The sequence below is a fragment of the Arvicanthis niloticus genome, chromosome 22 (genome assembly GCF_011762505.2).
Source record: "Arvicanthis niloticus isolate mArvNil1 chromosome 22, mArvNil1.pat.X, whole genome shotgun sequence".
Lineage (NCBI taxonomy): Eukaryota > Metazoa > Chordata > Mammalia > Rodentia > Muridae > Arvicanthis > Arvicanthis niloticus.
In genome coordinates, this window is record NC_133429.1 from 6179623 (window position 1) to 6203469 (window position 23847).

At 43.9% G+C, this 23847-nt stretch overlaps 2 protein-coding genes across 4 annotated transcripts in view; one reads left to right on the top strand and one right to left on the bottom strand.

The window, feature by feature from the left end:
• Positions 1 to 6838, top strand: part of Washc4 (WASH complex subunit 4) — a 51984-nt gene extending 45146 nt beyond the window's left edge. Inside the window, exons 30-33 of one of the 2 annotated variants that reach the window (XM_076919767.1) lie at positions 682 to 778; positions 1381 to 1577; positions 2103 to 2202; positions 4739 to 6838. In XM_076919767.1, coding sequence (XP_076775882.1) covers positions 682 to 778; positions 1381 to 1577; positions 2103 to 2202; positions 4739 to 4806 — 462 coding nt within the window. In that variant the 3' untranslated portion in view covers positions 4807 to 6838. The remainder of the gene's footprint in view (positions 1 to 681; positions 779 to 1380; positions 1578 to 2102; positions 2203 to 4738) is intronic. The other variant, XM_076919768.1, reaches the window with a different exon arrangement.
• A 3308-nt stretch (positions 6839 to 10146) lies between these two features.
• Positions 10147 to 23847, bottom strand: part of Appl2 (adaptor protein, phosphotyrosine interacting with PH domain and leucine zipper 2) — a 41603-nt gene continuing 27902 nt past the window's right edge. Inside the window, exons 10-21 of one of the 2 annotated variants that reach the window (XM_076919769.1) lie at positions 23216 to 23374; positions 21782 to 21970; positions 20522 to 20564; positions 20301 to 20357; positions 20131 to 20219; positions 17991 to 18149; positions 17778 to 17830; positions 15394 to 15568; positions 13277 to 13313; positions 12910 to 13050; positions 11991 to 12038; positions 10147 to 11167 (exon numbers count right to left, since the gene is read on the bottom strand). In XM_076919769.1, coding sequence (XP_076775884.1) covers positions 11033 to 11167; positions 11991 to 12038; positions 12910 to 13050; positions 13277 to 13313; positions 15394 to 15568; positions 17778 to 17830; positions 17991 to 18149; positions 20131 to 20219; positions 20301 to 20357; positions 20522 to 20564; positions 21782 to 21970; positions 23216 to 23374 — 1285 coding nt within the window. In that variant the 3' untranslated portion in view covers positions 10147 to 11032. The remainder of the gene's footprint in view (positions 11168 to 11990; positions 12039 to 12909; positions 13051 to 13276; positions 13314 to 15393; positions 15569 to 17777; positions 17831 to 17990; positions 18150 to 20130; positions 20220 to 20300; positions 20358 to 20521; positions 20565 to 21781; positions 21971 to 23215; positions 23375 to 23847) is intronic. The other variant, XM_076919770.1, reaches the window with a different exon arrangement.

The following is a 23847-nucleotide window of genomic DNA, read 5'->3' on the forward strand; positions in this document are numbered from 1 at the left end:
CCCACATGTCTTTAATCTGGAGAGCATTCTATTCAGGCCATGGTGGGTACCAGGAAAGCATTGATGAGCTTTGGGAAGAGTGGAGTTATAAAAAATTCAGTCATCTAATAGACTAAGTGCAGCACACACACAGACATAGTGTGCTATTTTTTATGCTTTGTAGTCTAAATCTTGAGGGGTAGATATAAATGAGCTGCCAAAATAGATTGAAGCAGATGTTGATAAAGATCTCAGACTGTGATGTCAGGTATTTTACAGGTAGCCACTGCTCACGAGTGTTCTAGGGGGCTCTGAAGGCAGAAGGGAAGATTGTTCTGTTACAAGGACATGTTTTGAGGCAAAGTAAAGCCATTTCTGCTCCCCTTGTCCTTGGGTTTGACTTTTGGTTTGGCTCCTGGAAGACTCCATGTTTCACTCTGAACTGTGCACAGTCACTTCCAGTGAGTACTGTGCCAGGAGTACCAGTTGAGGGGATTCTTGTACTTAAAGGACCTGTAAGAAGAGTCTGCAGGAGACATATGTACATGGACTTGTGTTCTTAACAAGAGACACTTTACCTGAGGCAAATGTTTAGGAGCTGAGAAGAAATTTTCTTTGTAATTCTTGAAATGCCTGTTGTAGCATCTAAATTTAGCCAATTTTGTCAGCTCATTTGTTTTTCTGTATCTTATCTCTTTTTAGACTCTGAACTTTGTAGAACATTCTATAAGTTGCAAAGAGAAATTGAATAAAAAAAACAAAATAGGAGCTGCATTTACTGATGATGGTTTTGCCATGGGTAAGCTCAATAGAACTATTTTGCCATCAGTTTACCTTAAAATGGGCTCGCAGACTGATTGAAAAGGGGTTTACGTGCCTTAGAGTATTTTCCCAGCAGCGCCTGCTACCAGTGCTGCTTTTAACAAGGCCCTTCTGTCACCCAGTCTGTCATTTACTACCATGTAGCTGATTGTTCGTCTAGTTTGCCCTTCTGTTTGGCTTGCTTTCCATTGGTACCTCTGTGACGTCCTCTTTTCTGTCAGTCAGCTTCAGAAGTTTGTATCATGAACAAGCTTTTCTCCTTTCTTTCTCTCTCTCTCTCTCTCTCTCTCTCTCTCTCTCTCTCTCTCTCTCTCTCTCTCTTGCGCGCGCATGCTGGTTTCCTAATGATGTCTGTGATTGTGTTATTTTAATTTTTCTTTAGTTTTTTTACACTTTCTACTTATTAAAGCAGAACCAGAAGAGGTTGTGGTTAACTGTATCATTTTTGTTGAGAATGTGACTTGAAAGTGTTGATTTGAGTAACTAGCTCAGTGTGGAGCTGTGGTGCTGGAGGAGGGAGCACCACGCTCACTTCTGTGCTCACTACAATCTAAATTTTGGTTTTGCTAATGACTGTAGGTGTGGCTTATACCCTAAAGCTTTTGGATCAGTACCAGGAGTTTGATTCACTTCATTGGTTCCAGTCTGTTAGAGAAAAATACATAAAGGAGATAAGAGCAGTTGCTAAGCAACAGAACGTGCAGTCAACTAGTCAAGATGAAAAGCTACTCCAAACCATGAACCTCACTCAGAAGCGACTGGAGGTCTATCTTCAGGTAGTGGATCCAAATACCCTCTGACTAACTTCAGTGTGTATTACACTTGATAGCCAAAGCCATATGGCAAGTGAGATAGTAGCAGTAAAAAGAACATGTGTTAGAATTGATAGTTGGAATCCATTGGTCATAAGAAAATTAGATTGGGGTAGACAAGATGGTCACTGGATAAGGTGCCCGGGCACTGGATCAGATCCCCAGACCCTTGTAGAAGCTGGGAGGTAGAGTTGCCTGTACTCCTGGTACCAGAAGCCAAATGTAGGAAGTGCCTTCCAGCAAGCTGAGCAGCTAGTCTACCTAGAATCAGTGACAGACCGTGCCTCAACACGGAAGTGGAGAGTGGTCAAAGAAGACACACCTCCATACACACACCACATGCATGGATACCCAGCCACACGTAAACAGGCATGTACACACCAGACAGAAGTGCACAAGAATGATCAGGGTACTCACTTAAGAGACATTACTACTTTGCTGTTTTCCTGTAACTGTTTTAACTTTTTTATTTCAAATTTTCCCATGTAGGAATTTGAACTGCTGTATTTCTCCTTAAGCAGTGCAAGAATTTTCTTCAGAGCAGATAAGACTGCAGCTGAAGAGAACCAAGAAAAGAAAGAGAAGGAAGGTCAGTGAGTGGTGTCCGAGTACAGAGACCACTAAGTCTTGACAGTAGACATGAGCGCCCCCCTTCCTTGTTAGGTTTCTCGTTGACTTAATCTTCTGGAAAGTAACACAGCCCTAGAAATGACTCTCTTACTAACACGCGTGTGGATCACATGAGCTATAGAAGAAAGGTTTACTTTATTTCTTAAGCCCATGTCTAGTCCTTTAACAGAAACAAATTTCATAAGCCGCATCTTACGTGGTGGGAAGGAATCAGGAGGGAAGGAAGCTGCCCCACTGTAGGTGGAGACGGCCGTGCTGAACAGGTGATTGGGGCGACAGTGGTAACTGAGGAGGGGTCACTTCCCTGGGCTCCTGAGGGCCTGATAAACAGCATCCACTGTCTGCGTGGTGGTGTCCTGGAGCATCTGTGCAGCAGGGTGCTGTGCCTGGTAGTTGTTCCATCTGAGCCACGAGAACAGCCTTGTGCCCACTCTAGTGTGTATGTGATGGAGCCTCACACACTTCATTTTTTTGTAGAAGAGCCTTGCTCGGCGTCATAGTTAATGTCTCCATTTCTCTCAGACTTGACATGGAAGAATGATTGATTGTCTTCTCTGAGGAATATGGTTCCTTTTTTTCTGTCATGGAAATTATAAAATTTAGTTACAGGAACTAGGTGATATTTAGTTTTATGGGGTTTTTTTCCTTGTTTTTCCTCATCTCTATGTCATGTTAATTTTCATAAATTGAGATGTAAAATATTTTCAGAAAATAAGGTGGTTCTTAAAATGTCTTTGTTTTATATTTTAAAGTACCCCTCCCCATCTTTGTCCCGAGTGGAGGGAGCAGTTCGTTTGGGTAGACACTTGAAGTGAAGTAGTATTCTTGTCAGTGTTGCATACGTTAAATGTTACTAGCCAGTAGTAGGTATTAAAAGCATATCCAGGTATCTTGAAATCTGGACACTTAGTGTATATAAGCCACAACTTGTCCATACTATTGTTTGGGTTCTTGTTCAGAACAACATATCCAGGCAAATGCATCTGAACCGTGAGCTGGGACCATTTAAACTGTGAAGAAAACAGCTGTTGCTTTGCTTTTGCTAAGGCATTTCATGGCACACAGACTGAGCAGACGGCAAGCGGGTTGTGGATTTGCTCTGAGGCTTGCAGCATGAAGACTGCAGCAGCTGCCCTGGCCTCCAGGCTCATGCTGTGGCGCTCCTTGCTTTGTCGTGTTCTTCAGGACGTTAGGACTGCTTGATGTGACTCATGTGCGTGGCCAGTCTTCTTTTTAAGACTGGTGGGCTGCAGTTGGCTCAGTGATGAGAGTTGCTTAGTACATTAGTTAAATAACTGTCACCTGCTCATGTATAATATGTACACGTGACATTTTGCACAAAGTACCAAGAATTTGTTGGCGTAAATAATAAAATGCTGCTTTAAAAATAAATTATGGCCAAGTAGTGGTGGCACACACCTTTAATCCCAACACTCCGGGGCAGAAGCAGGAGGATCTCTTGAGTTCCAGGCCTGCCTGGGCCACAAAAATAAATAAATAAATAAATAAATAAATAAATAAATAAATAAATAAATAAAAATAAATAAATTATGAGCTGGGTGCAATGGCTCTTGCCTGTAATCTCAGTATTTCAGAGGCTGACACAGAAAGATCACTGAGTTCAAGGCTACTTTGGGCTACATACTGAGCTCTGGACAAGGCTGGCTTGCAGAGTCTTGGAAAATAAAATAAGGAGCTGGGAGCTGGTTCAGAAGGGAAATGCTTAGAGAACTTGAGTTTGGATCTCCAGCATGCGTGTACAATCCAGGCATGTGTCTGCAAGCCCAGCTTACCCATGGGGGTTCACTGACCAGCCCATGTAGCTAAGCAGAAAGTGCCAGGGTCTGTTAGAGTCCCTGACTCATAAAACAAGGGGGGAAGGGTGCTCCAAGATGTCTCCACAGTTAAAAGCACTGGCTGCTCTTGGAGATAACCTGGGTTGGGTTCACTTCCCAGCAACTGCATTAGGCCATCTAACTCCATTTCCAGGGGATCTCAGGCCCTTGTCTGGCCTCCGTGCACGTGGCACACATGTAGGCAAAGTACCTGTACATATACAATTTAAAAATTAAAGTAAAAAAATGAGGAGAATGATAGAGGTACACAGCCAGTGTGTGTCATCTGGCTTCCCTGTGTGAGTGTGTGCATGCATTCACACACATGTGTACACATACACCCGTACCACACACACAAAGGAAGTAAAACAAGTACTCAGTGCTGATGGCTAGATACTTACCTGGACTATTCTGACCCACACATTCTAGCTGTATTTCCATCAGTAATGGCAGTATATCACAAAGTTGATTCCTGTGTGATCCAGATGGATGGAAGATTTCTTAGCATACTTAAAAGTAAACAAACTAGTACAATTTGTGATGTTAGAAAAATGTTTCACAGATACAACTTTGTGACATTTAGTAGTATAGCTTTTCTCATATATAGTATCTTAAAGTTGACATAAATATTTCTGTTGATATTTGCACTCTTGCTTTCAGAAGAAACTAAAACCAGTAATGGAGACGGACCCGAGAGCACTGTGTGTGCAGATCCTGTTGTGAAATGATGGTGTGCAGTCGACATGTTTGTCACGATGCTGTGACGTGCTTGATGAGTTGTCATTTCCCAGGTCGCACCTATGGAAACTGTTTGGCAGTGCTCTGGAGTCAAGCCCACTTTATTTCTGATGCTCTAGCTTTCGAGGGCCGAGAAGCAAATGGGAAGACTGGATCTTTGGAGTGTAGGCTGCAGATGCCCCTGTGAAACTCTGCCATGAAGCTGGCAAAGTTGCAGCAAGTCCAGACCCCTCACCCACCGCCTCCCTTTCCCTGTACTCCGTGTGTTTGTAATTTGTCTGTGTCTTTGATTCATGTTGATCTCAAGTCATGGGAAAGTCAGTGCATATGCGGTACATGGCCAGTAAACACGCAGTTTAAAACGAGTTGAGCCTGAAAGTCAGGAAGCGTGTGTCTCAGAGACTATGTGAGGAGGCTAGAGATGGGCAAAGTGTCACCGCCTGTGCACAGTGTGGCCAGCAGGTGACCCTTCTGTGTTGATGGATTCCCTGTGACTCACATGAGCTGCTGATGTCTTTGGTAAGACATTTTATAATAGTTTACATTGCTTTGGGAACATTTATCCTCCAACAGTTGCTTTAAATTTAAGATGTAATATTCAAAGAAAACTCAGACTAAGCCATAGACGGGATCCCACTTGAAGTTTCACTAGGTTTGAAGGCACTCTGTGATTCCAGGGAAGGAAAGAATGAATTATCTACATCCAAACTCAGGTTTCTTCATTACATTAAGTTGAAATCTTGGTGGCAGTTTAGATAGATTTTTACTTTAAATCAAGTATAATCTAAGACATAAGATTAAATAATAACTGCACTATGACAGGCGTTCAGTAATATACCACTGTGAGAATGAAACTAGTAAGTCTCTTACTGATTTTAAAAGAATGAAAGATTTTGAGTAAATTTAGTTCCCAACAAGCTACTAGCTTTATTTTTGTAAAGGTATGCTAGTTTGTAGTTAAGTGGATTAACCATGGCCTTTTTTGAATGGATAATAAAATGATGCCTTTGGGATGAAAAGGAAGGTTTAAAACTTTAAATACAATACAGACTTTTTTTCTTTTTTCTTTTTTTGAAATGCTTGGTTGTTTTTCCATTTACCTACTTAACCATTTCTTTGGATACATCTTGCATGTAATCCTAACACTTAGAATTCTGACATTCTTCCTTGCTTCCCACTTTTGGAGTGGAGATACAGTGCCCAACCTGGACTCAGTGGTTATGGTCAGGGTAACTGTCTCAGCCCAAGCTAAATACTTAGACTGTTAAGTCAGAAGAAACAATAGATTGGAAATGGTTTTTATTATATAAACATGGCTTAGTGAATTATGAACAAAGGATGGATTAAGGTATTTAATGCTCGTAATTGATACTAACTGTAGAGATGGCCCTAAAGCATGCTGCATAATTAATAATTTATATTTTCATTATTATAAATGTTTATATTAATGATACTGAATTTGATTATATCAGATTAGTCACCATTTTATAGTACCAATATTTTCTCTCTTTTTCTTAAAAATGTTCTTTGTTTAATTATTTCTGAACATGAGCATTCACATACTGACTCCCTGGACACTTAAAATTGGGAAGTGACAGATAACTTACCTTTAGTTAAAAATAATGTCACTATAGTCTGGATAAATTATAATACATTCATGTATTTGAAATAAAGTCTCAGAAGAGAGAAGTATTTAAATGGTATTAAACTGCTGAGCAACAGGGCTTCAGTATAGTCACACCTGGGTTACTATATATGTTGGATGATGGTTTTCCTTTGCTAACAATATTTTTTCAGAAATACTGTAATTTAAATGTTAACCCCAGTGTTTTGTTGTAAATTCACAGAAAACTTAATGATGTTCAAATTCTCAGGAATTAAGAACTAACCATAACATTGTCAGGTCTGATTAAATTTTGTAAAAGACAGCGAGTTTGTTATCTCACATGAGTGGGGTTCTCCTTTCCCCCAGCTCTAATAGAATACAATATGTGTAATAAAAGCATTAATATAATTTCAAAACTGTCCTTCTGGTGGATGCTTATGGTCAGAATTTGAATGACATCAGCCAGCGGGTTTAACGTGCTCTTGGTGGTGTGTGTGGAACTGCAGATTGGACGAGATGGCCGTGCGCTCTGCGACTCAGCAGCACGTGTTAGCCTCTCTTAGGGCCCCGCGCGTACATTATGCACCATCGCTTTTAAAGAAATACACGTTATCAGCAGGTGTGGTGGTGTATGCCTTTAATGCCAGCTCTAGGGAGGCAAAGGCTGGTGCATCTTGAGAGTCAAGGCCAGCCTGGTCTACAAAGTGAGTTCCAGGACAACCATGGCTGTTGAACAGAAAAACCCTGCCTCAAAAAACCAAGAAACGCAAACCCAAACCAAACACACAAACAAAAAGGAAATAAGCATGCACATAGGCAGACAAGCATGAGTCCGGACTGAGTGTCTGTGTATCACAAATAGAGTTTTCTTGATCATTCACAGGCTGTTACTCTTAACTAAAAGAGCCAGCCTGAACTGAACTTCCTTTTCTAATTCTGGAAAGGGAGCCTGAATTTCTGTGACATGTTAGAATTAGCTGTTGTTCCTATTTAAACAGGAACTGTTTTGAAATTGTAATAAACAAGGTTTTATTTTTCCCTTGGAGAGTCTTACTTTCTGTAGCTCAGTCTGGCCTTAAACCTACACTAGCTTTTTTGGCCTCTCAGCATGCTGGGGTTACAGTTATGTACCACCATGTGCAGCTGTAGAGACAGTGGAGATGGGATTGAATCCTGTCAAATCGCATGCTGAAGAAATAACTAACTGCTGTTTCTTATTTAGCATTACACTGATGAAGCGGAGGGGTGGGAATGCTACCACACATGCTCCTCAGGCTGGGCTGCTGGGGTGAAGAACACTGAATTGTTAGCTTTAGTTTGGAATAATCTTTACAGCATTTGTGACAGACATTTCAGACTGCAGTCCTGTGTTTAGGGACCTTTTTCTGAATTTTTTGTTTGTTTGTTTTGAAACCAAGGCCTTGCAACATTAGAAACAGTCTAATAGGATTGTAAACATTTCAAATGAAAGAATGCTAGAATAAGAAGAAATCTGTAGACATAAAGCAAAGTCATAGGACTATGTAGCTGATGGCACATGCTCAGCTTGAAGTAAACATGTAGTTAAATACATAAAGGTAAATTGAGGGACTTTCCCTCCGTTGCAGTGGTGTGGGGCTTTACCACTCTGCCTCCTGGGAATCTCCAGTTCACATCATGAAAGTATACCCAGAATATAGATGAAATTTATCTTCCAGTTGATACAAATATGACATCATAATTTTGCACGTTTAAGAACTAGGAGTGTGTGACTGTGGTTGTTACTATCTCTAGTAGTGGCTCAGCTAGTTGTTGACAGTGTAGTTCTATCCCATTATCATTAAGGTGTTTGTGTGTTGGAAGGGGGATTAAAACACCTTATAGACACTATTTGTATATGAATTATTTAAAATATTTAATCCTTGTAGAATTTGTACAAAAGCTAACCTAAAGAAGGCAGTCAGGGGCTGGAGAGATGGCTTAGTGGTTAAGAGCCCTGACTGCTCTTCTGGAAGTCCTGAGTTCAAATCCCAGCAACCACATGGTGGCTCACAACCATCTATAATGGGATCTGGTGCCCTCTTATGGGGTGTTTGAAGACAGCTACAGTGTACTTACATATAAAAATAAAAGTCTGGGTCAAAGCGAGAGGGCGAAGGGAAGGGGTGTGGGGAAAGAAGTCTATCAGAAGGTAAAGGCTAGCTCACACTGGGAATGGCAATTGGCAGCTGGCTGGCTTCTAATAAGGTCATTCTCATCTTTCAGTTGGACACAGTGCTTTTCATGCATTAGTGGATGTGGCAAGTTGAGACTAAGGACCAAGCCACCCACTGCTTCTGCCTTAGACAATATGTAAAGTAGCTACCTGGTGGGAAGCCACCAGGTAGGGTGAGACCCAGTCCCACCACCTTAGAAGTCCCTAAAGCTGCTCCACCTCCTGTAGGATCTGCTGGTAATCTGTTTGTGCTTCTAACAGTTGTGTTTCCCCAAGTAATACAGTTCAGGTAATAGAAACGATCTATGATCTATTCTGATTTTATGCCTTTAAAGATTCAGTATTCTGAAGTTCTTTCATGTTGATTCATCGCTAGATTAAGCTTTCCTTCTCTCTTGACTGGGTACATGTACACCAATGTTTTATCCCTCTGCTGATAACTGGATTTCTGTGTCTGGGACAGTGATCGTTTTCATTCATGTCCTGGGGCGTGGGTGCACTATAGCACGTGGAGCTGATCCGTGTATGCTTTCTGTGGGTAAGAGCCATTGCTTTAGTCCTGCCGTTTGCTATGTGTGTCTAGCTTTCCCTTCCTGGTTGAGACTGGGCATATTTGTTTCCCAGCCCTTGTAACCTATGAAATTCTTTCATGACTTCCTGTATCTTAACAAAGTCATCTCCATATTTAGGTACTTGGTCTTGTGTGTTTGGTTGTCTTTGCTCAGTTTCTATTTTCATTCTGTCATGGTGTCATTGGATGGTTAGTTTTAGTACAGTCTCTTTATGTTTACATCAGGGCTTGCATGGCTTGTTTGATTTTAACCAGTCTGTGTAGTGCGTTAGTGGGTATTTGCTGTATTTGGTACTAGGAACTGAACTTGTGAACTTGTTCATGGAGGACAGGTGCTGCACCTCTTAGCCAAAGCCCTACTCTGGTATTTTACTTTTCGACTTAGTTATCACTGACTTCGTCTCTTAAGACCCCTCACTAAAAAGTTATAAGCAAGAAAAGTTTAGATGTGTATATCAAAGGGGTGGGTCCTTCTAACAGATCCCATTTGGTTATCCTATGTGGTTTGGGTGGTAAAAGGATTTTTTTGGTTGTGTCTTGTTTTGTGATATGCGTGTGTAAGTGTTCATGTGTGGGCGCATTGGCTTGCAGAGGTTGACATTGGGTGTCTTCCTCTGTTGCTAACTAAAATGGACCTTGTTGATTACTGGACTTAGACTGGATGGCTAGCAAGCTCATCTAAGATCCTCTGACATACGCAGCAAGCACATTCCCCACAGAGCCAGCTCTCCAGCCCCATGGTTTTCAAGACAAGATTTGTTGTTTAGCCCACGCTGGCCTTGAACTCATCCTTCAGCCGAGTGTTGAAAATGTAGCTGTGTCCCTGTCACTGATACAGTCCCGATGACGCCTGTACCTCCAGCACTCAGAAGCAAGACTGCAAGGCCAGCCTGGGCCACATACCAAGACTTTAGTTTTCTTCTACACGTGGTCTATAAACTAACCACAGGAAGCAAAGAAAGAGATGAAATAGTTTTTATTGCTAAGTTATTACAAAGACAGGTTGTTGAAGGTGGTTACAATTAATTTATGCTGCATGATTTCAAGACCTTTATCTCTACTTCATAATTAGGGGTTGGAGATTGGTCTGGGACTCCAGGAACCAGAAACATCAAGGTAGAAACCAGAACTTTACACACAGCCCCACAGCTAGCTGAGTTTCAAGTGAGTTTTAAAATTAACTGGTCCCTTTGAGGAAGGCCTGGCTCAGAGGAAACAGGAACCAGTAGGGCTGTCCCTTGCTCACCGTGGGAAAGCAGCCACATCTAAGAGGGCCTGAGGCTTCTGAATGAACTCTGGTTCAGAAAGGTTCGGTTGTGAAGACTTGCTGTCTTGCTAGTGTTGGAGACCAAATTGCATAGCAATGCCATGAGGTCCATGTGTGAGACCAGCGGGTTATAAATATATAATCTTCAGAATGACAGGCACTTAAAAACTAAGTAAAATACAAAAATAGATCATATTAATAGGAACTATTTAGTATTTAATAAATTGTAAATCCAGAGTTTCGCCATTTATAAAAGGATCCTAGGAACTGAAGTGATGCTATCCAAATAAAGTGAACAATGCATTTTCATAGCTCTCATTCTAGGTACCCGATAGTCTGAAGCAAAGACTTACCACAAAGCACCTAAAATAGCATTTGTAGATGGGTAGGCACGCTCTCACCCATTTCTTACTGTCTCCCTCCCATGTTTCTGTGCCAGGGCATCCGAGGGTACAGTCCACACGTGATTGTCGGTGTTCTAAATTCAGGTCAGTGTGCCTGTACGTCAGAGAAGTTGAAAACCCCTTAAGGAGGTGGCTCTCCTTCCCACGTACTCTGACCCCCGATGCCCAAGTGAGTTATGCTTCAGATTCTGCGCCTCTGTTTTCACTTGGACTTCCGCCAGTATCATCTGCTTGATCGTTTAACAGTACATACTTTCCATCATTGGTTAGTGGTACAGACAGCATTAATCGAGCCAGTGCTTCTGGATCCTGAAGTTAAGAGAGTTTAAGAGAGAGGGGAGAAAGAAAAAGCTTAAGATGCACTTGAACCCCCGTGGCTTGGCTTTCACTGTTGTGAGCTGTAGCCCCATTCCTCCTAACGATAGTCTGTGGGCTGTCATCTCAGGACTCGAGAGGCTTATGTCTAGATTCCGAGGGGCTTTCCTCTGGCAACCATATCACCTCCAGAGTCCACGTGGCAGCACAGAGCTTCACGAATTTCCCTTGTCTATCTTTAAAGCCACTTGGAGCTGGCAGAAGCTGTGCAGGAGCCCACTCTGTTCTGTCCTCGTCCTGCTCAGGGCCGCTCTGGCACAGCAGACTGTGACAATCAGGTGTGCACTTCTGACCTAGACCCTTGCCTTCTGTCTGCTCTGCAGCACTTCCTGTTCTCCTGGGACTGGAGCTTCACTCACCTAAAAGCCTTTTAGGTGAATGGAAGACTAATCTCTTGAGTAACGTGGAGGTCTTAGTCTCTGGTTCATGTCTAGTCAGCCCCTGGCTGGTGGATGTCAGGGCTGCTGCCTGCTGCCAGCCTCTGGGAGATGGGTGCTAGTGCAGATGAATTAAGTATTGTGTCTTAGTTTGAAAAGAAGAACTCTAGCCAGTTTGAATGCAGGCGAGAAGATTAGTAAAGTGAAGCAGTGCTGTTTAGTTAAGAGAAGAGGTCCCAAGCTTGAGCACAGCCTGGATAGCTAGCACGGGGGTTGCTTATTTTGTTTGTTCTTGGGTGGTTTGGTTTTTTCCCCTTTTCTGAATATTACTGTGTCTACAAATGTCTTGGTTAGTGAACCAGTCCTAGAATGCATCTTACCTTTTGAACCTCAATAATTTCTTTCCCCAAATTAATAGCATAACATATCTGTAAAAAAAACAAAAATGATGTTTGGCAAAGGTAGAAAGAGGTAAACATTATAGAAAACGGTGTGTTCCAAGGAGCACAGTGACCTGTGTCTGCTCACACCCAGATGGGAAGACAGGGTCTGCTGCAGGAGCCTTGCTCAGTGGCGCTGTTATGGCAACAGAAATATCCCAGGTAAGTGGGAGACCCAAATTATCCGATGTTGGCAATTCTTAGCAGGACACTTTCCCCTGCATGTTCGTATACACAGTGGTAAAACAAATACTTAATGACAGGACTGGTTTTGATGAATTCTAAGTACCAGGTGAGTTCAGTGTTTTTCATACCAAGGAACACTTTTGATGCTTGGATTTCTCTAAGACTATTTTTCTTTTTCTTTCCTTTTCTTTTCTTTTTCTTTTTTTTTTTTTTTTTTTTTTTTTTGATTTAATTTATTTAAAAATGGTTCTCAACCTGTGGGTCACAACCCCCTCTGGGAGTTAACTAACCCCTCTGAATCATCTAAGACCATCAGAAAACAGATATTTACATTAAAAGTCATAACAGTAGCAAAATTATAGTGATGAAGTAGCAGTGAAAGTACCTTCAGGGTTGAAAGTCCCCCTCGCGTGAGAAACTGAATTAAAGGGCTGCAGCATTAGGAAGGTTGAGAACCACTGTCTTAAAAGAGTAAATTAAAGTGCTTTTTAACATTTCATGATACCAAGCAATTATATCTGTTATTGGGGTTGTTACCTTTCAGTGGGGCCTTCTTAGAAGGTATTACTGTCTGAATGGCTGGACAAGGCATGAATAATTAACTGGGTATTTGCTTGGATAGTGAAAACCCCAAACCCATTAAAATAGCTTTATTGAGGTGCAGACGAAATACCTTTTCGCCTTCTGAGTTGCTTTCAAAAATGTATGTGCTCAGAGACTCTTCTCCTGTGGAATCCGGCACCCGGATGACGAAACCAACTAGTCTTTTGTTTTCTTGGTGAGCAGCAAACTGTGTGACACTCGTAAGCTCAAACTTTGGGGGAGAATGTCAAGAGAAGACAGGATGGGGACAGAATGAATAATCGCAAAACTGGATTTAAAAACCAACAAAGTTATTTTCTGTGGCAAAGCTGAAGATGTACTATGGGGGGATGAGACGGCCATGGAACTCGGCAAGTTATCTTGTGCCTAGGCTGGTCTCCAGGGGCAGGGGAGGGCTGAGGTATAATTATAAGCATTAAGATGTAGCAGGTACTTACACAGGCCCTTGACACTTGAGTCTGAGGATCTATCAACCTGAAATTGTAAGAGACTCATTACCATACACATGTTCATAGAAGTTAAGTCCCACAAATGTCCCATGTATGAAGAGTAAGGCCTGCTTGAGGGAAAGTCCTGTGTGACCCTGTGCTGTGGTTTCTGCCCAAAGTACCTGGCATGGAAGATTGCACAGCAGATAGGAACAGTACAGCCTACTGTGGTCTCTGGGTCTGGCGTATGCCACAGTGGACCATGCTTCCTTGACCGTCTTCCAGACGGATACTCACTAGCAGCTCTAGTTGTCCTTAAGTGCTGAACAGCTTACCCTACGCGTTCTACTCAGAAGAAAGGAGGAGTTCTGAGAACAGAGGAGGCTTGACCAAAGTGTACACGTGTGGTCGTGACACTAAAGGCCACTGCAGAAGGTGGCTCAGTGGGATAGACAGTAACAGCCGAGTGTGGGTGCATGCACCTGCCCCAGCCCTGAGCCGGGCTGGAGACAGGTTGATCCTGGGAGCTTCTAGCTCAGTGAGACTTAAGGACTAAGATGGCGAAAACAGGAGCAGACACCTGATGTCTTTCTCTGGCCTCCACATGTGCCCAAAGGGCACACGCCACATCCAAAATGATGAATACGACTTTAATGCCTTTTTAACCTGTTTGAGGGTGTGTCTGATAATTTGGCTGGTGTTTTTGGCACAGCATTATTATATCGCTCGCCGCCATTACTAACAGATCCAGCTCTATTATATACTTTTGGATTTATGTTAATTAACACAGGATGTCACACTTTTTGAGGGATTGATGCAACAGGTGAAAGCAAAATACAGTTTGTAAAAAATGTCTAGAATAAGCAAATATGCAGAGAAAGTTTTAGATTTTAAGTATGTGTCAATTTCTACAGAAGCTTCTTAAAGACGGGGTTTTAGTTGTAAATCTTAATTCTCAGGAATAGGTCCCTAACAAGTTTTTGTTTGTTTTTTTTAAAAAGAGAGATTTAAATAATGAAGTAGACTGGCAAGATGGCTAAGGGGGCACATTTCCTGCCTGATGAGTCTGATCGATGAAACTGACTCACCAAAGTTGGCCTCTGGCCTCGGCACATGTGTGCACACATAGGGACTGAAGAAGGAAGCTAAGTCCTGGCTGCCGTTCTCCCGCTGGCACACATTCAGTATTGCCAGTGTGCTACTTCACAGCAGCAGGAGAGCTTGAGGACTGAGGAGATGCCACAGCAGGAACAATAGTGCAGCACATCTGATTCGGGAAGAGGCAGGTGGAACTGACTTGATCCAGTATCTGTTACCACTTAGATGTGTAACGAACCTAAAACACCATGCCTACAGATAAAACATGTCTGCCCAACTAAGTAGGCAGCATGTGTTGTGTGCTGCAGACTGAACAGGTCACTGGTGACAGCCTGTGCTGACAGTCTGGCCTCCCTCCAGGCTCCTGCCCAGCTGCACATGGACGCTGCATGGCTTTGCTTTAGACAGATTCATGTTCTCAAGATGACTGCCTAGCAATGACATCATTGGGACAGTCCAAGTTTGTACACCTCTGACCTGAGGTTAGAAATGTGCAGATAAGGAAACCACAGTGAAAATTCCACACCATGAAACCTTGTTTCTGGTAAAAAATTATTAAAAAATAATTTGTGTAGTAACTGTGTATAAGGTACAAATAAAACAAATTTTATGTGTAAAATTGGGTCCTATCTCCAAGGTATCTCATTTTATGTGTATGTGTGTATATGTGTGTGTATACATATATATGTATATGTATACACACACATATATGTAAAAATTATTTGAAAAAAGAGAAACACAAAAAATAAAAAAACCCAAAGAGTCAGAAAGAGTGCTGGCCCCAAGCATTTCAGGTAAGGAATAATCTACATTCACTAATAACAGGAATCTGAAGACAGGTTCTTGCTGGCTTCAATCCTCGTGTGCTGGAACCACAGACATGCATTCCCACACCCATCTGGTTCTGTTACCTTTTATTCTATATATCAAGTGGAGAAGGATACGGTAAAAACACTAGCCCTAACATCCCAAATGGGCAAGCATTCCGTACCAGGGAGGAATGAGAGTCTGAAGTGGACGGAATGTACCTCAGAGTTTGGCTAGTGACCATCAGATGGGATTCGGTCGTGCGGAAGATGTTGTGAATAGCCCGGGCAGCCAGTACTTGTCTCATTGCTTCATAAATCACTTCGGTAGTGCTGTCTGTCTTAACTGCCATTGATCCCAGAAACCGGACAATGAACATCTGCTGCAAAAGAGAATCTGCAAGAGAACACGCTCCACTCAGGGTCACGTGAACGCGGATGCACTGCCAGCATCAAGAGCCTGGGGACAACTTTCTAGGCAGGACCTTCTACCCACCTTTTCAACATGGCGTTAACAGGCCCAGCAGTGTGAATGCTCTGCCCGCTTAATGTCTGTATTTGCTGTATTTCCCACTCTCAGAAATTTGTGGGCCATTGACTAGTTATGAAAAATGAGATGTAATACTGGGCCACACTTAATCCGTACACATTTTTATTACCACAGAGACAAAGTTACATCCCATGAACAAATGGAAACTGCAGTGTGCTCACTGTAAAGACGGCCACTTTGTATGTATGTCTTTGGCACCACCCTGCGCCCAGGTATTCAGGACATTTTCTTAAAGCTAACTTTTCCTCATTCCTCCATTCATTCATTCATTCATTCATTCGCTCATTCACTCATTCATTTATGATGGTGATTTGCCTTTATGTGTGTCAGTGTACCACATGCATGCTGTGCCCTTGGAGGCCAGGACAGGGTATCTGTTCCCCTGGGACTAAATTATGGCTTGTCAGCCACCATGTGGGTACTGAACCCAGGTCTTTTACAAGAGCAACCAGTCCACTTAACCACTGCGCCATCTCTATACCCACTCATGAGCCCCTTGCCGGTCCCTAAGTAGCTGGTACGACAGGCATGTGCCACAGGCCAGGCTCGCTCAGTACAGGCATGTGCCACAGGCCAGGCTCAGTGGCTGGCTGCACAGCCTGACAGTGCTGAGCAACAGCTGAAACACGGTGTGAGGCCCCCATGTGTGTTCTAAAAACTAATGTGCTAAAAATATGCTACACGTGGGACATAGTGGATCTTCTCTGTCTGTCTGTCTGTCTGTCTGTCTGTCTGTCTCTCTCTCTCTCTCTCTTTCTCTCTCTCTCTTCTTTCTTTCTTTGAAGACAGGGTTTCTCTGTGTGGCCCTGGCTATCCTGGACTTGGTTTTGAACTCAGAGATCTGCCTACCTTTGCTTCTTGAGTGCTGGGATTAAAGGTATGTGCCACCAAGCCCAGATCTGGAGTTAGTTTTACATAAATAGTTTTATTTGAGGCAGGATCCTGTTACATAGACTAGGTTGGTCTCGAACTCAGTAACTCCTGTCTCAGTCCTTCCAGTTCTGGGATTATTAGGCACAGCCCAGCACACCCAGCTGGATCTGAAATGCTTCTGTGTGGACTGTGAAGAGTCAGCTAGGTCCATGGCGCTATCCAGAGCCGTCTCTAAAGCACAGACTGTTAATAAACAAAAGCTTTGTTTAGCCAGATCCTTTTTAAAGGTTGTTGTTGTTGTTGTTTTATGTGTATAGGGTTTGTCTTACATGTGTATGTGTGCACAATGTGTGTGCCGGTGGAAGCCAAGCTGTCAGATCTCTGAACTGGAACTAAGCAGCTCTGCAGCTATACAGGGGCTGGTAGCCAAACCCACCTTGAGGTCCTCTGCAAGAACACTAAGTACCCTTAACTGCCGAGTCTTTTCTCTAGCAATGTTCAGGCAGATTTAAAATCATTTTTATGTGTATGTGTACCTTACATGCCTGGTGCATGTAGAGGCCAGAAGAGGGCGTTGGATCCTCTGGTGCTGGGTTACAAATGGCTGTGAGCTGCCATATGGATAATGGGAGTTGAAAGCAACCCCATTAGCCTCTGTAAGAGCAGAAAATGACCCCTTAGCCATCTCTTGGCTCCTTCTGTAAATTCTTAAGTCTTATTAAACTTGAGGAGAGTCATGAGATGGTGTGAGACTCCCATCAAGAAACTGTTAGAGATCTTGCAAGTGCTCCAGATTACTGAAAGTGTCCTGGCTCAGATCTCGACATCTGCTTTCTTGAATTCAGTGATGCTTCTGTCTCAGCCTCCCTTCGGATGGGATTATAGATGTCTGCTCTCACTCCAGCTACCAAAATTCCACTTTAATTATGAACATTTTTTCCTCTTTGAAAAATCTACTTTATAGGAATATAATAACAAATTAGATTTGATAGTGTTTCTGGGCAGGAACTTCAAAAAGGGCTAAAGGTAAGATAGCCTTCCTTCTTGTCCAAGCCTTCACAGGACACGCCGGAGGGTCAAATCTGAATTCTTACGCTGTGCTTGAGCTTTAGGACAGGACTTCCCACCTTTAGGACCCTCTTCATTTGTACAGGCCAGAGAGAACATGAGACTGGTCACTTACCTTCTGCTTCAGGGAATGAATCATCCTCCGTTTCACCAAAAGGGTTGGTGCGCCTAGGGAAACAACCAGAGGTCAGCAGTCCTGACAGCTGCAGCTGACAAGGTGCTCAGCACCTCAACTCTTAGTCAGGAGGGTACCACAGTATCAGTCTGGTGGTGAGTAAGGACACAGACAAACTGGCTTTCATCTTCCCAGGACAGCCCCAGGCATTACCTGCTGCCCCTGTTCTGGTCGAAGAACTCTGTTGCAGGAAGTACGATATCAAACTGAATGGGAGTCCCAGGTGCGATCAGCTCCTCTGTCTCAGGAATGCTGGCTGCTGCTTTGGGAACGATCTTGTCATTTCCTGTGTCTGAATTTTTTATGTTTTGACTAAAATATAAAAAGGAGAAGAAATTAATCAAATGTCTCCACTTGTTTAATGCTCCTGCGACTTTTACATATTGAGATACAAAGGAGCCTCCAAGCGCTCTCAGTCTATCCTACAAATAACCCTTCCTCAACTGCATGTCCTTGGCTGGAACTGGTCACTTCTTCATGCCATAGTCAGTCCCACTGGTTGTCACCATTCTGGGCAGTGTCTTAGGACTAACATACTTATTTCTCCCTTAGAGATGTTTTTTTTTTTAGGAGTGAGGCTACAGCCCAGCTCTCACCGACACATAGTAGGTACTGAAGACATGTTAGCTGAAAGAACAAAACATGTGGACCTGACATTTCACTGCAACCTTGCTGTAATTTTCTGAAAATCCCCTTTCCATTCACTAGAGCCACCACTTGGAACACTAAACATGTCACCCGTTCCTTGTTCCTGTATCATTCCACTCCAAGCTTAGCCAACTCTCCCTGCACCGGCCTACATTACACCATTGTGCAGGCCGGTCTTCTGTCCCTTCTCTGAATTCTGTGATTCTTTTCAGTAAGTCATAGTATTTGGGGCCTGTGCCTCCTGAGTGCTGCACTGTGGCCCACATGCAGCTAGAGACAGTGCCAGTAAAGGTGGTGTGCCTGCATGCTGAGCATCCTGTCCTACACTGTCCTGCTGCTTCTCTCCAGGCTAGAATGCTGCCATTCCCTTCACCCTCTAAAATCCTCTTAAAGGTACAGTGCAGACTCCTTCAAAGGGAATGGATGTCACAGCATTTCCATCCCTTACAGTCTGGACCACAAAAGCCCATAAGGGTCTTGTCACTTGGTATTTTTACATCAACATTTTCTGGTTGCTCCAACGTGTTGTAACTGAGTACTTCATGGGGACTGCAATGGCTACTTGACTTCCATGCAGTGAAATGTGGATAGACATAATGTCTCCAGCTTGGAGACAGTCCCTCCCCCACTAACCCCATTCAAGTCATCCTATGGATGATGCACAACAAGTTTTAAACCTGGTTCTGACGGTCGCCTCTTTTCTCAGTCCTTCAGCCTTGTAGGGATTGAGTAGCCCACTGCCTGTAATCCCTGAGCAGGAATTACCAAGGCTTTTTACAAAGACTCAAATCTGTCTTATGGACCCAATGCCAAGTGCCTGAACCCCAAGAAGCTATACAGTTAAAGAGTTTTCTAAGGACTTCCTTCTAGGCCATTAAATATTTGTAGAACATCTGATGGAGTTCTACCATGCCACTAAAAGACACAAATAGTCTTGATTTTAATATGCCCCTTGATGTCATTAATACAACAAATAGTCAAACCTCTACTACCTAATTAACCACTTGAAAACTCCCACTGAGATAAAATGTAGGAGCTCTAGAAAACATCCTTAAGCAGCAGTCAGAGGGAAAGCTGTGTGCATGGAAAGGTTCAGTTAATGAAAACGGGAAAACCAGGTGTGGGGGGAGACCTGTAACTCCAGCACTTGGAAGGCCGAGGCAAGGAGGGCTACAGTGAATCTGAGGGCAGCCCAGGTGATCTAATGAGACTCTTCCCATAACCCTGCTCCAACAAAAGAGCAAACAGAAACCCCAAATAGTCAATGCTCATACATAATTGAAGGACAAGAATTACAGAAATGTAGTAATGTAAGTGGAAACTTAGATGCACATATGAACCTGTGCATGTTCAGAGAAGGCTCAGCCCAGACCACGGACACACAGAAGGTGACACGGCTACAGAACCATGATGCTAATACAAGGTGATGCGTGGCTGTGGACCTGGGCAATCAGCTCTGAATACTGACCCCACATCTCTCTGGGCTGTGAGTGCGGGCACATTACTAACTTTTCCAGCCGTAACTGTTGCGTCTGTTGCACGGGGTGCAATGGATTCCGAAGGGATATGAGAATTAGGAACAACTCATTTCAAGTTTCCAATACAGTGGCTCCACAAAGGCTAATTTCTCCTCGTCCTTAGTTACCTGGAGCAGGAGCTTTCTTGTTTTTTCCCAAAGCTTGTGATTGGAGTCACCGCCTGAAGAGCCGTCTGATTCAACTTGATGGCTACTGCCTAAATGTAAGGCAAAGGAGACATGCTCAGGCCAGGAAGAGATGCCTACCTGCAGGTTGAGTGCAAGCGGTTGTTAATTACCTCTGGGTTGTCCGTCAGGTAGATCTGCCTGGAGATGTTGTTTATTGCACATATCCACTGTGGAGGAAATTAGAAAGAATACTGAATCCCAGTTACGTACACACACACACACAGACACACACATGCACACACACACAGATACACACACACAGATACACACACATGCACACACACACACACACACACACACACACACACACACGAGGCAGACAAAGCTTTACCTCTTCATATTCCTTCCTGCTCTCTGCCTGGAGAATTATTCCCCTGAAACAAACAAGGTATAAGGAACACAGGACCTGGTAGAAGCAGAGTCCTTGGAAGAGGTGAGGCCAGCACAAAGGTGGAATGCGTCCCAGATCTCTCTCAGGACCTGAGGGATGTTTATATAACAACTTAACACCAACAAAGCAGCATTTGGGGATGGAAGGAAAATGGGGTTACAGGCTGGCTCTCCCACCAGCACACTACACCATCTAGCCTCAGCTTCCTCCTGTGTGAGAAGGCTGGACTTAAACCATCTAGCCTAGGACGACTGTACTGCAGACTGTCTCAATCCTCTTCTTAGATGATGACAGGACAGTATTAGCCCCTCTCAAAGACACAACTTCGTATCTAAGAACTCGAAGTCTGTATGCTGAAGGCAATCCACCTTCACAATGGCCGTATCTCTTTCAAGGACTCTGCCCACACCGGTTCCTTTGTTCCTTATAACTGTGGCAGAAGGAACACAGACACCACTTCTGTTTTGTATCTGAGGAGACCCAGGCCCAGGGATGCTCAGGAACCACATGGACCACTAGACTCTGGGCATCTTAGTTGTGAGCCACTGACCACTGTTAGAGAAAGAACAGTGTCCAACTAACTGCTCTACCAACTTGGGGAAAGGATGGCCCACAGGTTCCTACTGTTTCACCACCACCCAGCAGTATTTCCTTGGATTTGGAATTCTGAACACAAACTGAAACCACTGGTGCACACAGGAGGGGAGCCACCAGGATAGAATCTACTGTGATAACTAGAGGCTACCACATTTTGAGGTCTGACTTCTTTCGATCCTAAGGTCCCAAGGTGTGGGGAGCTCATGATTAAATGACATGTCTATAGCAGAATGTGCTGCTCCCACTTCTTGTCCTGGATCTAAAAGGGTTCCTTGGGCAGCCTCTTGCCTGCTCTCCTTAGTCTTGCCCCTAGGACACAGGAGTCACTCTTCCATCTCTGCTGACAAGCATTGCTTCTGCATTTACTGGATATACACAAATAGCTCTCCTCCCAAACCTCAGACCTGGCTCCTCACTGGAGCATCTGAATAAGGTGAGCTGGACCAGTGGTCACCTATGTCTGTTTCCAGAAAACCATTCTCTGGAGGAACAAGACCTGGAATGTGGTCTCTCCTATGGAGGACTGGCACATGAGAACTGGAGCTAGCGGCCTTCAATAAGGGGACTTCCCACACTGTTCTCCCAAATAAGATGGAGGCATACGGTTTGCCACTGGGCGTGGAGATCTGGAAGCAATAGCGTCTGTCTTCGCAATCCACCGCCATCACAGAGCAGTTGTCCAGGTCCTGAATCAAGCCTCCCGCCACAGCTCCCCTTGGCTGGCACATGAGGTTCCCGCCTTGGGTGAAGAAGTACAGCCTTTCCCACGTGGTGGTGACCAGTCCCGTCTTGCTGTGGGAATTGTATATGAAGGTCCATTAACACTAGGGTATGGGGGCAGCAACCCCATACCATCTGCCTGTTCTTGGGAACTGAAAGCCCTTTAGAAATGCCTTTGCATTAAAAGAAAACTTTGAAACTCACTTTGTGAATTGTGGCGGAAATACATTTTGCTTGAGTCATGGGGACAACTAGATTCTGCTCCATGAGGAAGGACATGGAAGCTATGCAGGCAATGGCTGCTTACCCCTCACCCCCGAGTGTGGCCAAACTTAGCTTCCAAACCCACCAGCCTTAACTGGAATCTGTCCTTCACAATTAGGAACTGAAAACCAGTGTCATTTCTCTGGGATGCAGAACTGAACTTTACTGTTTCTATCGGTCACCAGGGTCTCACTGCCTCTCCCCCAATCCTGGGGTCTCTAACTGAAGGGCATTCTCATTTGGTGGGCTGTGTGTAAGAGGAAAATATAGCTTCTTGGCAAAAGCATCAAAATTTTGTGGAATTTTTTCCTTACAGAACTAATGGAGACATTAGCTTACAGTCTCACACTGATAAGCCTGGGAGGGCACCGCCTGCAGAGGAAGCTGCAGAAGAGAGCCATTGTGTCAGATAAGCTGAATGGTAGAAACATTTGGTTTAATATTTACTAGATAGCAACTACATGCAAGGCACTATGAATCTTGTTACAATAATTTTTTTTAATGGCAACTATTTACCCTGGAGGGGTCCCCACACACTAGAACCTCATCAACACAGTGAGGTAGGTGCCACAGATGGAGATCACCTCCATCCCAGTCAGGTCAGACACCAGTACCAACACTCTCCACAGGCAATAGCCATAGCCTCTTGGGTATGACTGTTGTATAAACCTGACAATCTTTTATTCTACATGGACATTTAAAGACAAGACCATGATAGGTAGAATTCAATCTGGAGGGACTTAACTGATCCCAGTTCTGTGGCACTGCTCCTACCCTCCAGCCAGCAGGGAATGACCATAACGCCTAAACAAGGGTGGCCAGCAACACGTGGAGTCCAGGGCACTGACCCCAGGTTTTAATGGCTTCGTTTCTCAGCCATGGTTCAGTGCAGCTTGGAACTCAGACCCAGAAGCTTCCCGAGTCAGGCAGGAGTGGGAGTTCATTTTTGTTGACCACTACTACACACAGGCCTTACTGGCCACATGAGAAATGGGTTCTGGGGCTACTTCCCAAGGAAAGCTGAGTTCAGCAAAGGGTGGATGGCATTCTTACTTTCTGAGATTGAGGTAGCCAGTCTTCTGGATGAGATTCCTGTTGATCTGCGGTGTGGCCACATCGATGTCCGGAGTGTAAACAGATTCACTGACTGAAAGCAACTCTTGCTGGGACACCCGCATCTTGTCTGCCTCAGTTTCCAGTTCCACCTGAATGCTTAAGATGGAAGGTTTCAGGTCAGCCACTCTCCATAGGCCGACTCACCACGCCTAGGCCACGGGTGGCAGGGCCTGCTCACCCGCTGCAGCATCCTGAATTACAGATGGAGCCAGCAGCTTCCCATGGAGCCACAGCTCTTGCCCTCTTTACCGACTGCCCAGAAAGCTGTATTACCAGAAGGGACGAAAGCCCATCATTCTAGAACAACACTGGTTTGTGAGTACCACATTCATCTCTGCTGACACAGATCTTACGAACTGCTCAGTGAGCCCATCCTCACCGTCCACAGGTATAGGTAGCCTATCAAAGTCCCTCCATCCCCTGAGGAAAGGAACAGAACAGTACTGCCTAGCTCAGGCTTTGAGAAAGCTGTGAGAGACAGGAATGACCAGGAAATACCAAAGTACAAGAATAAGTCAAGGGCAAGGCATGTTCTAAGAAAGTCAGTATATGCTCTAAGATGGCACAGA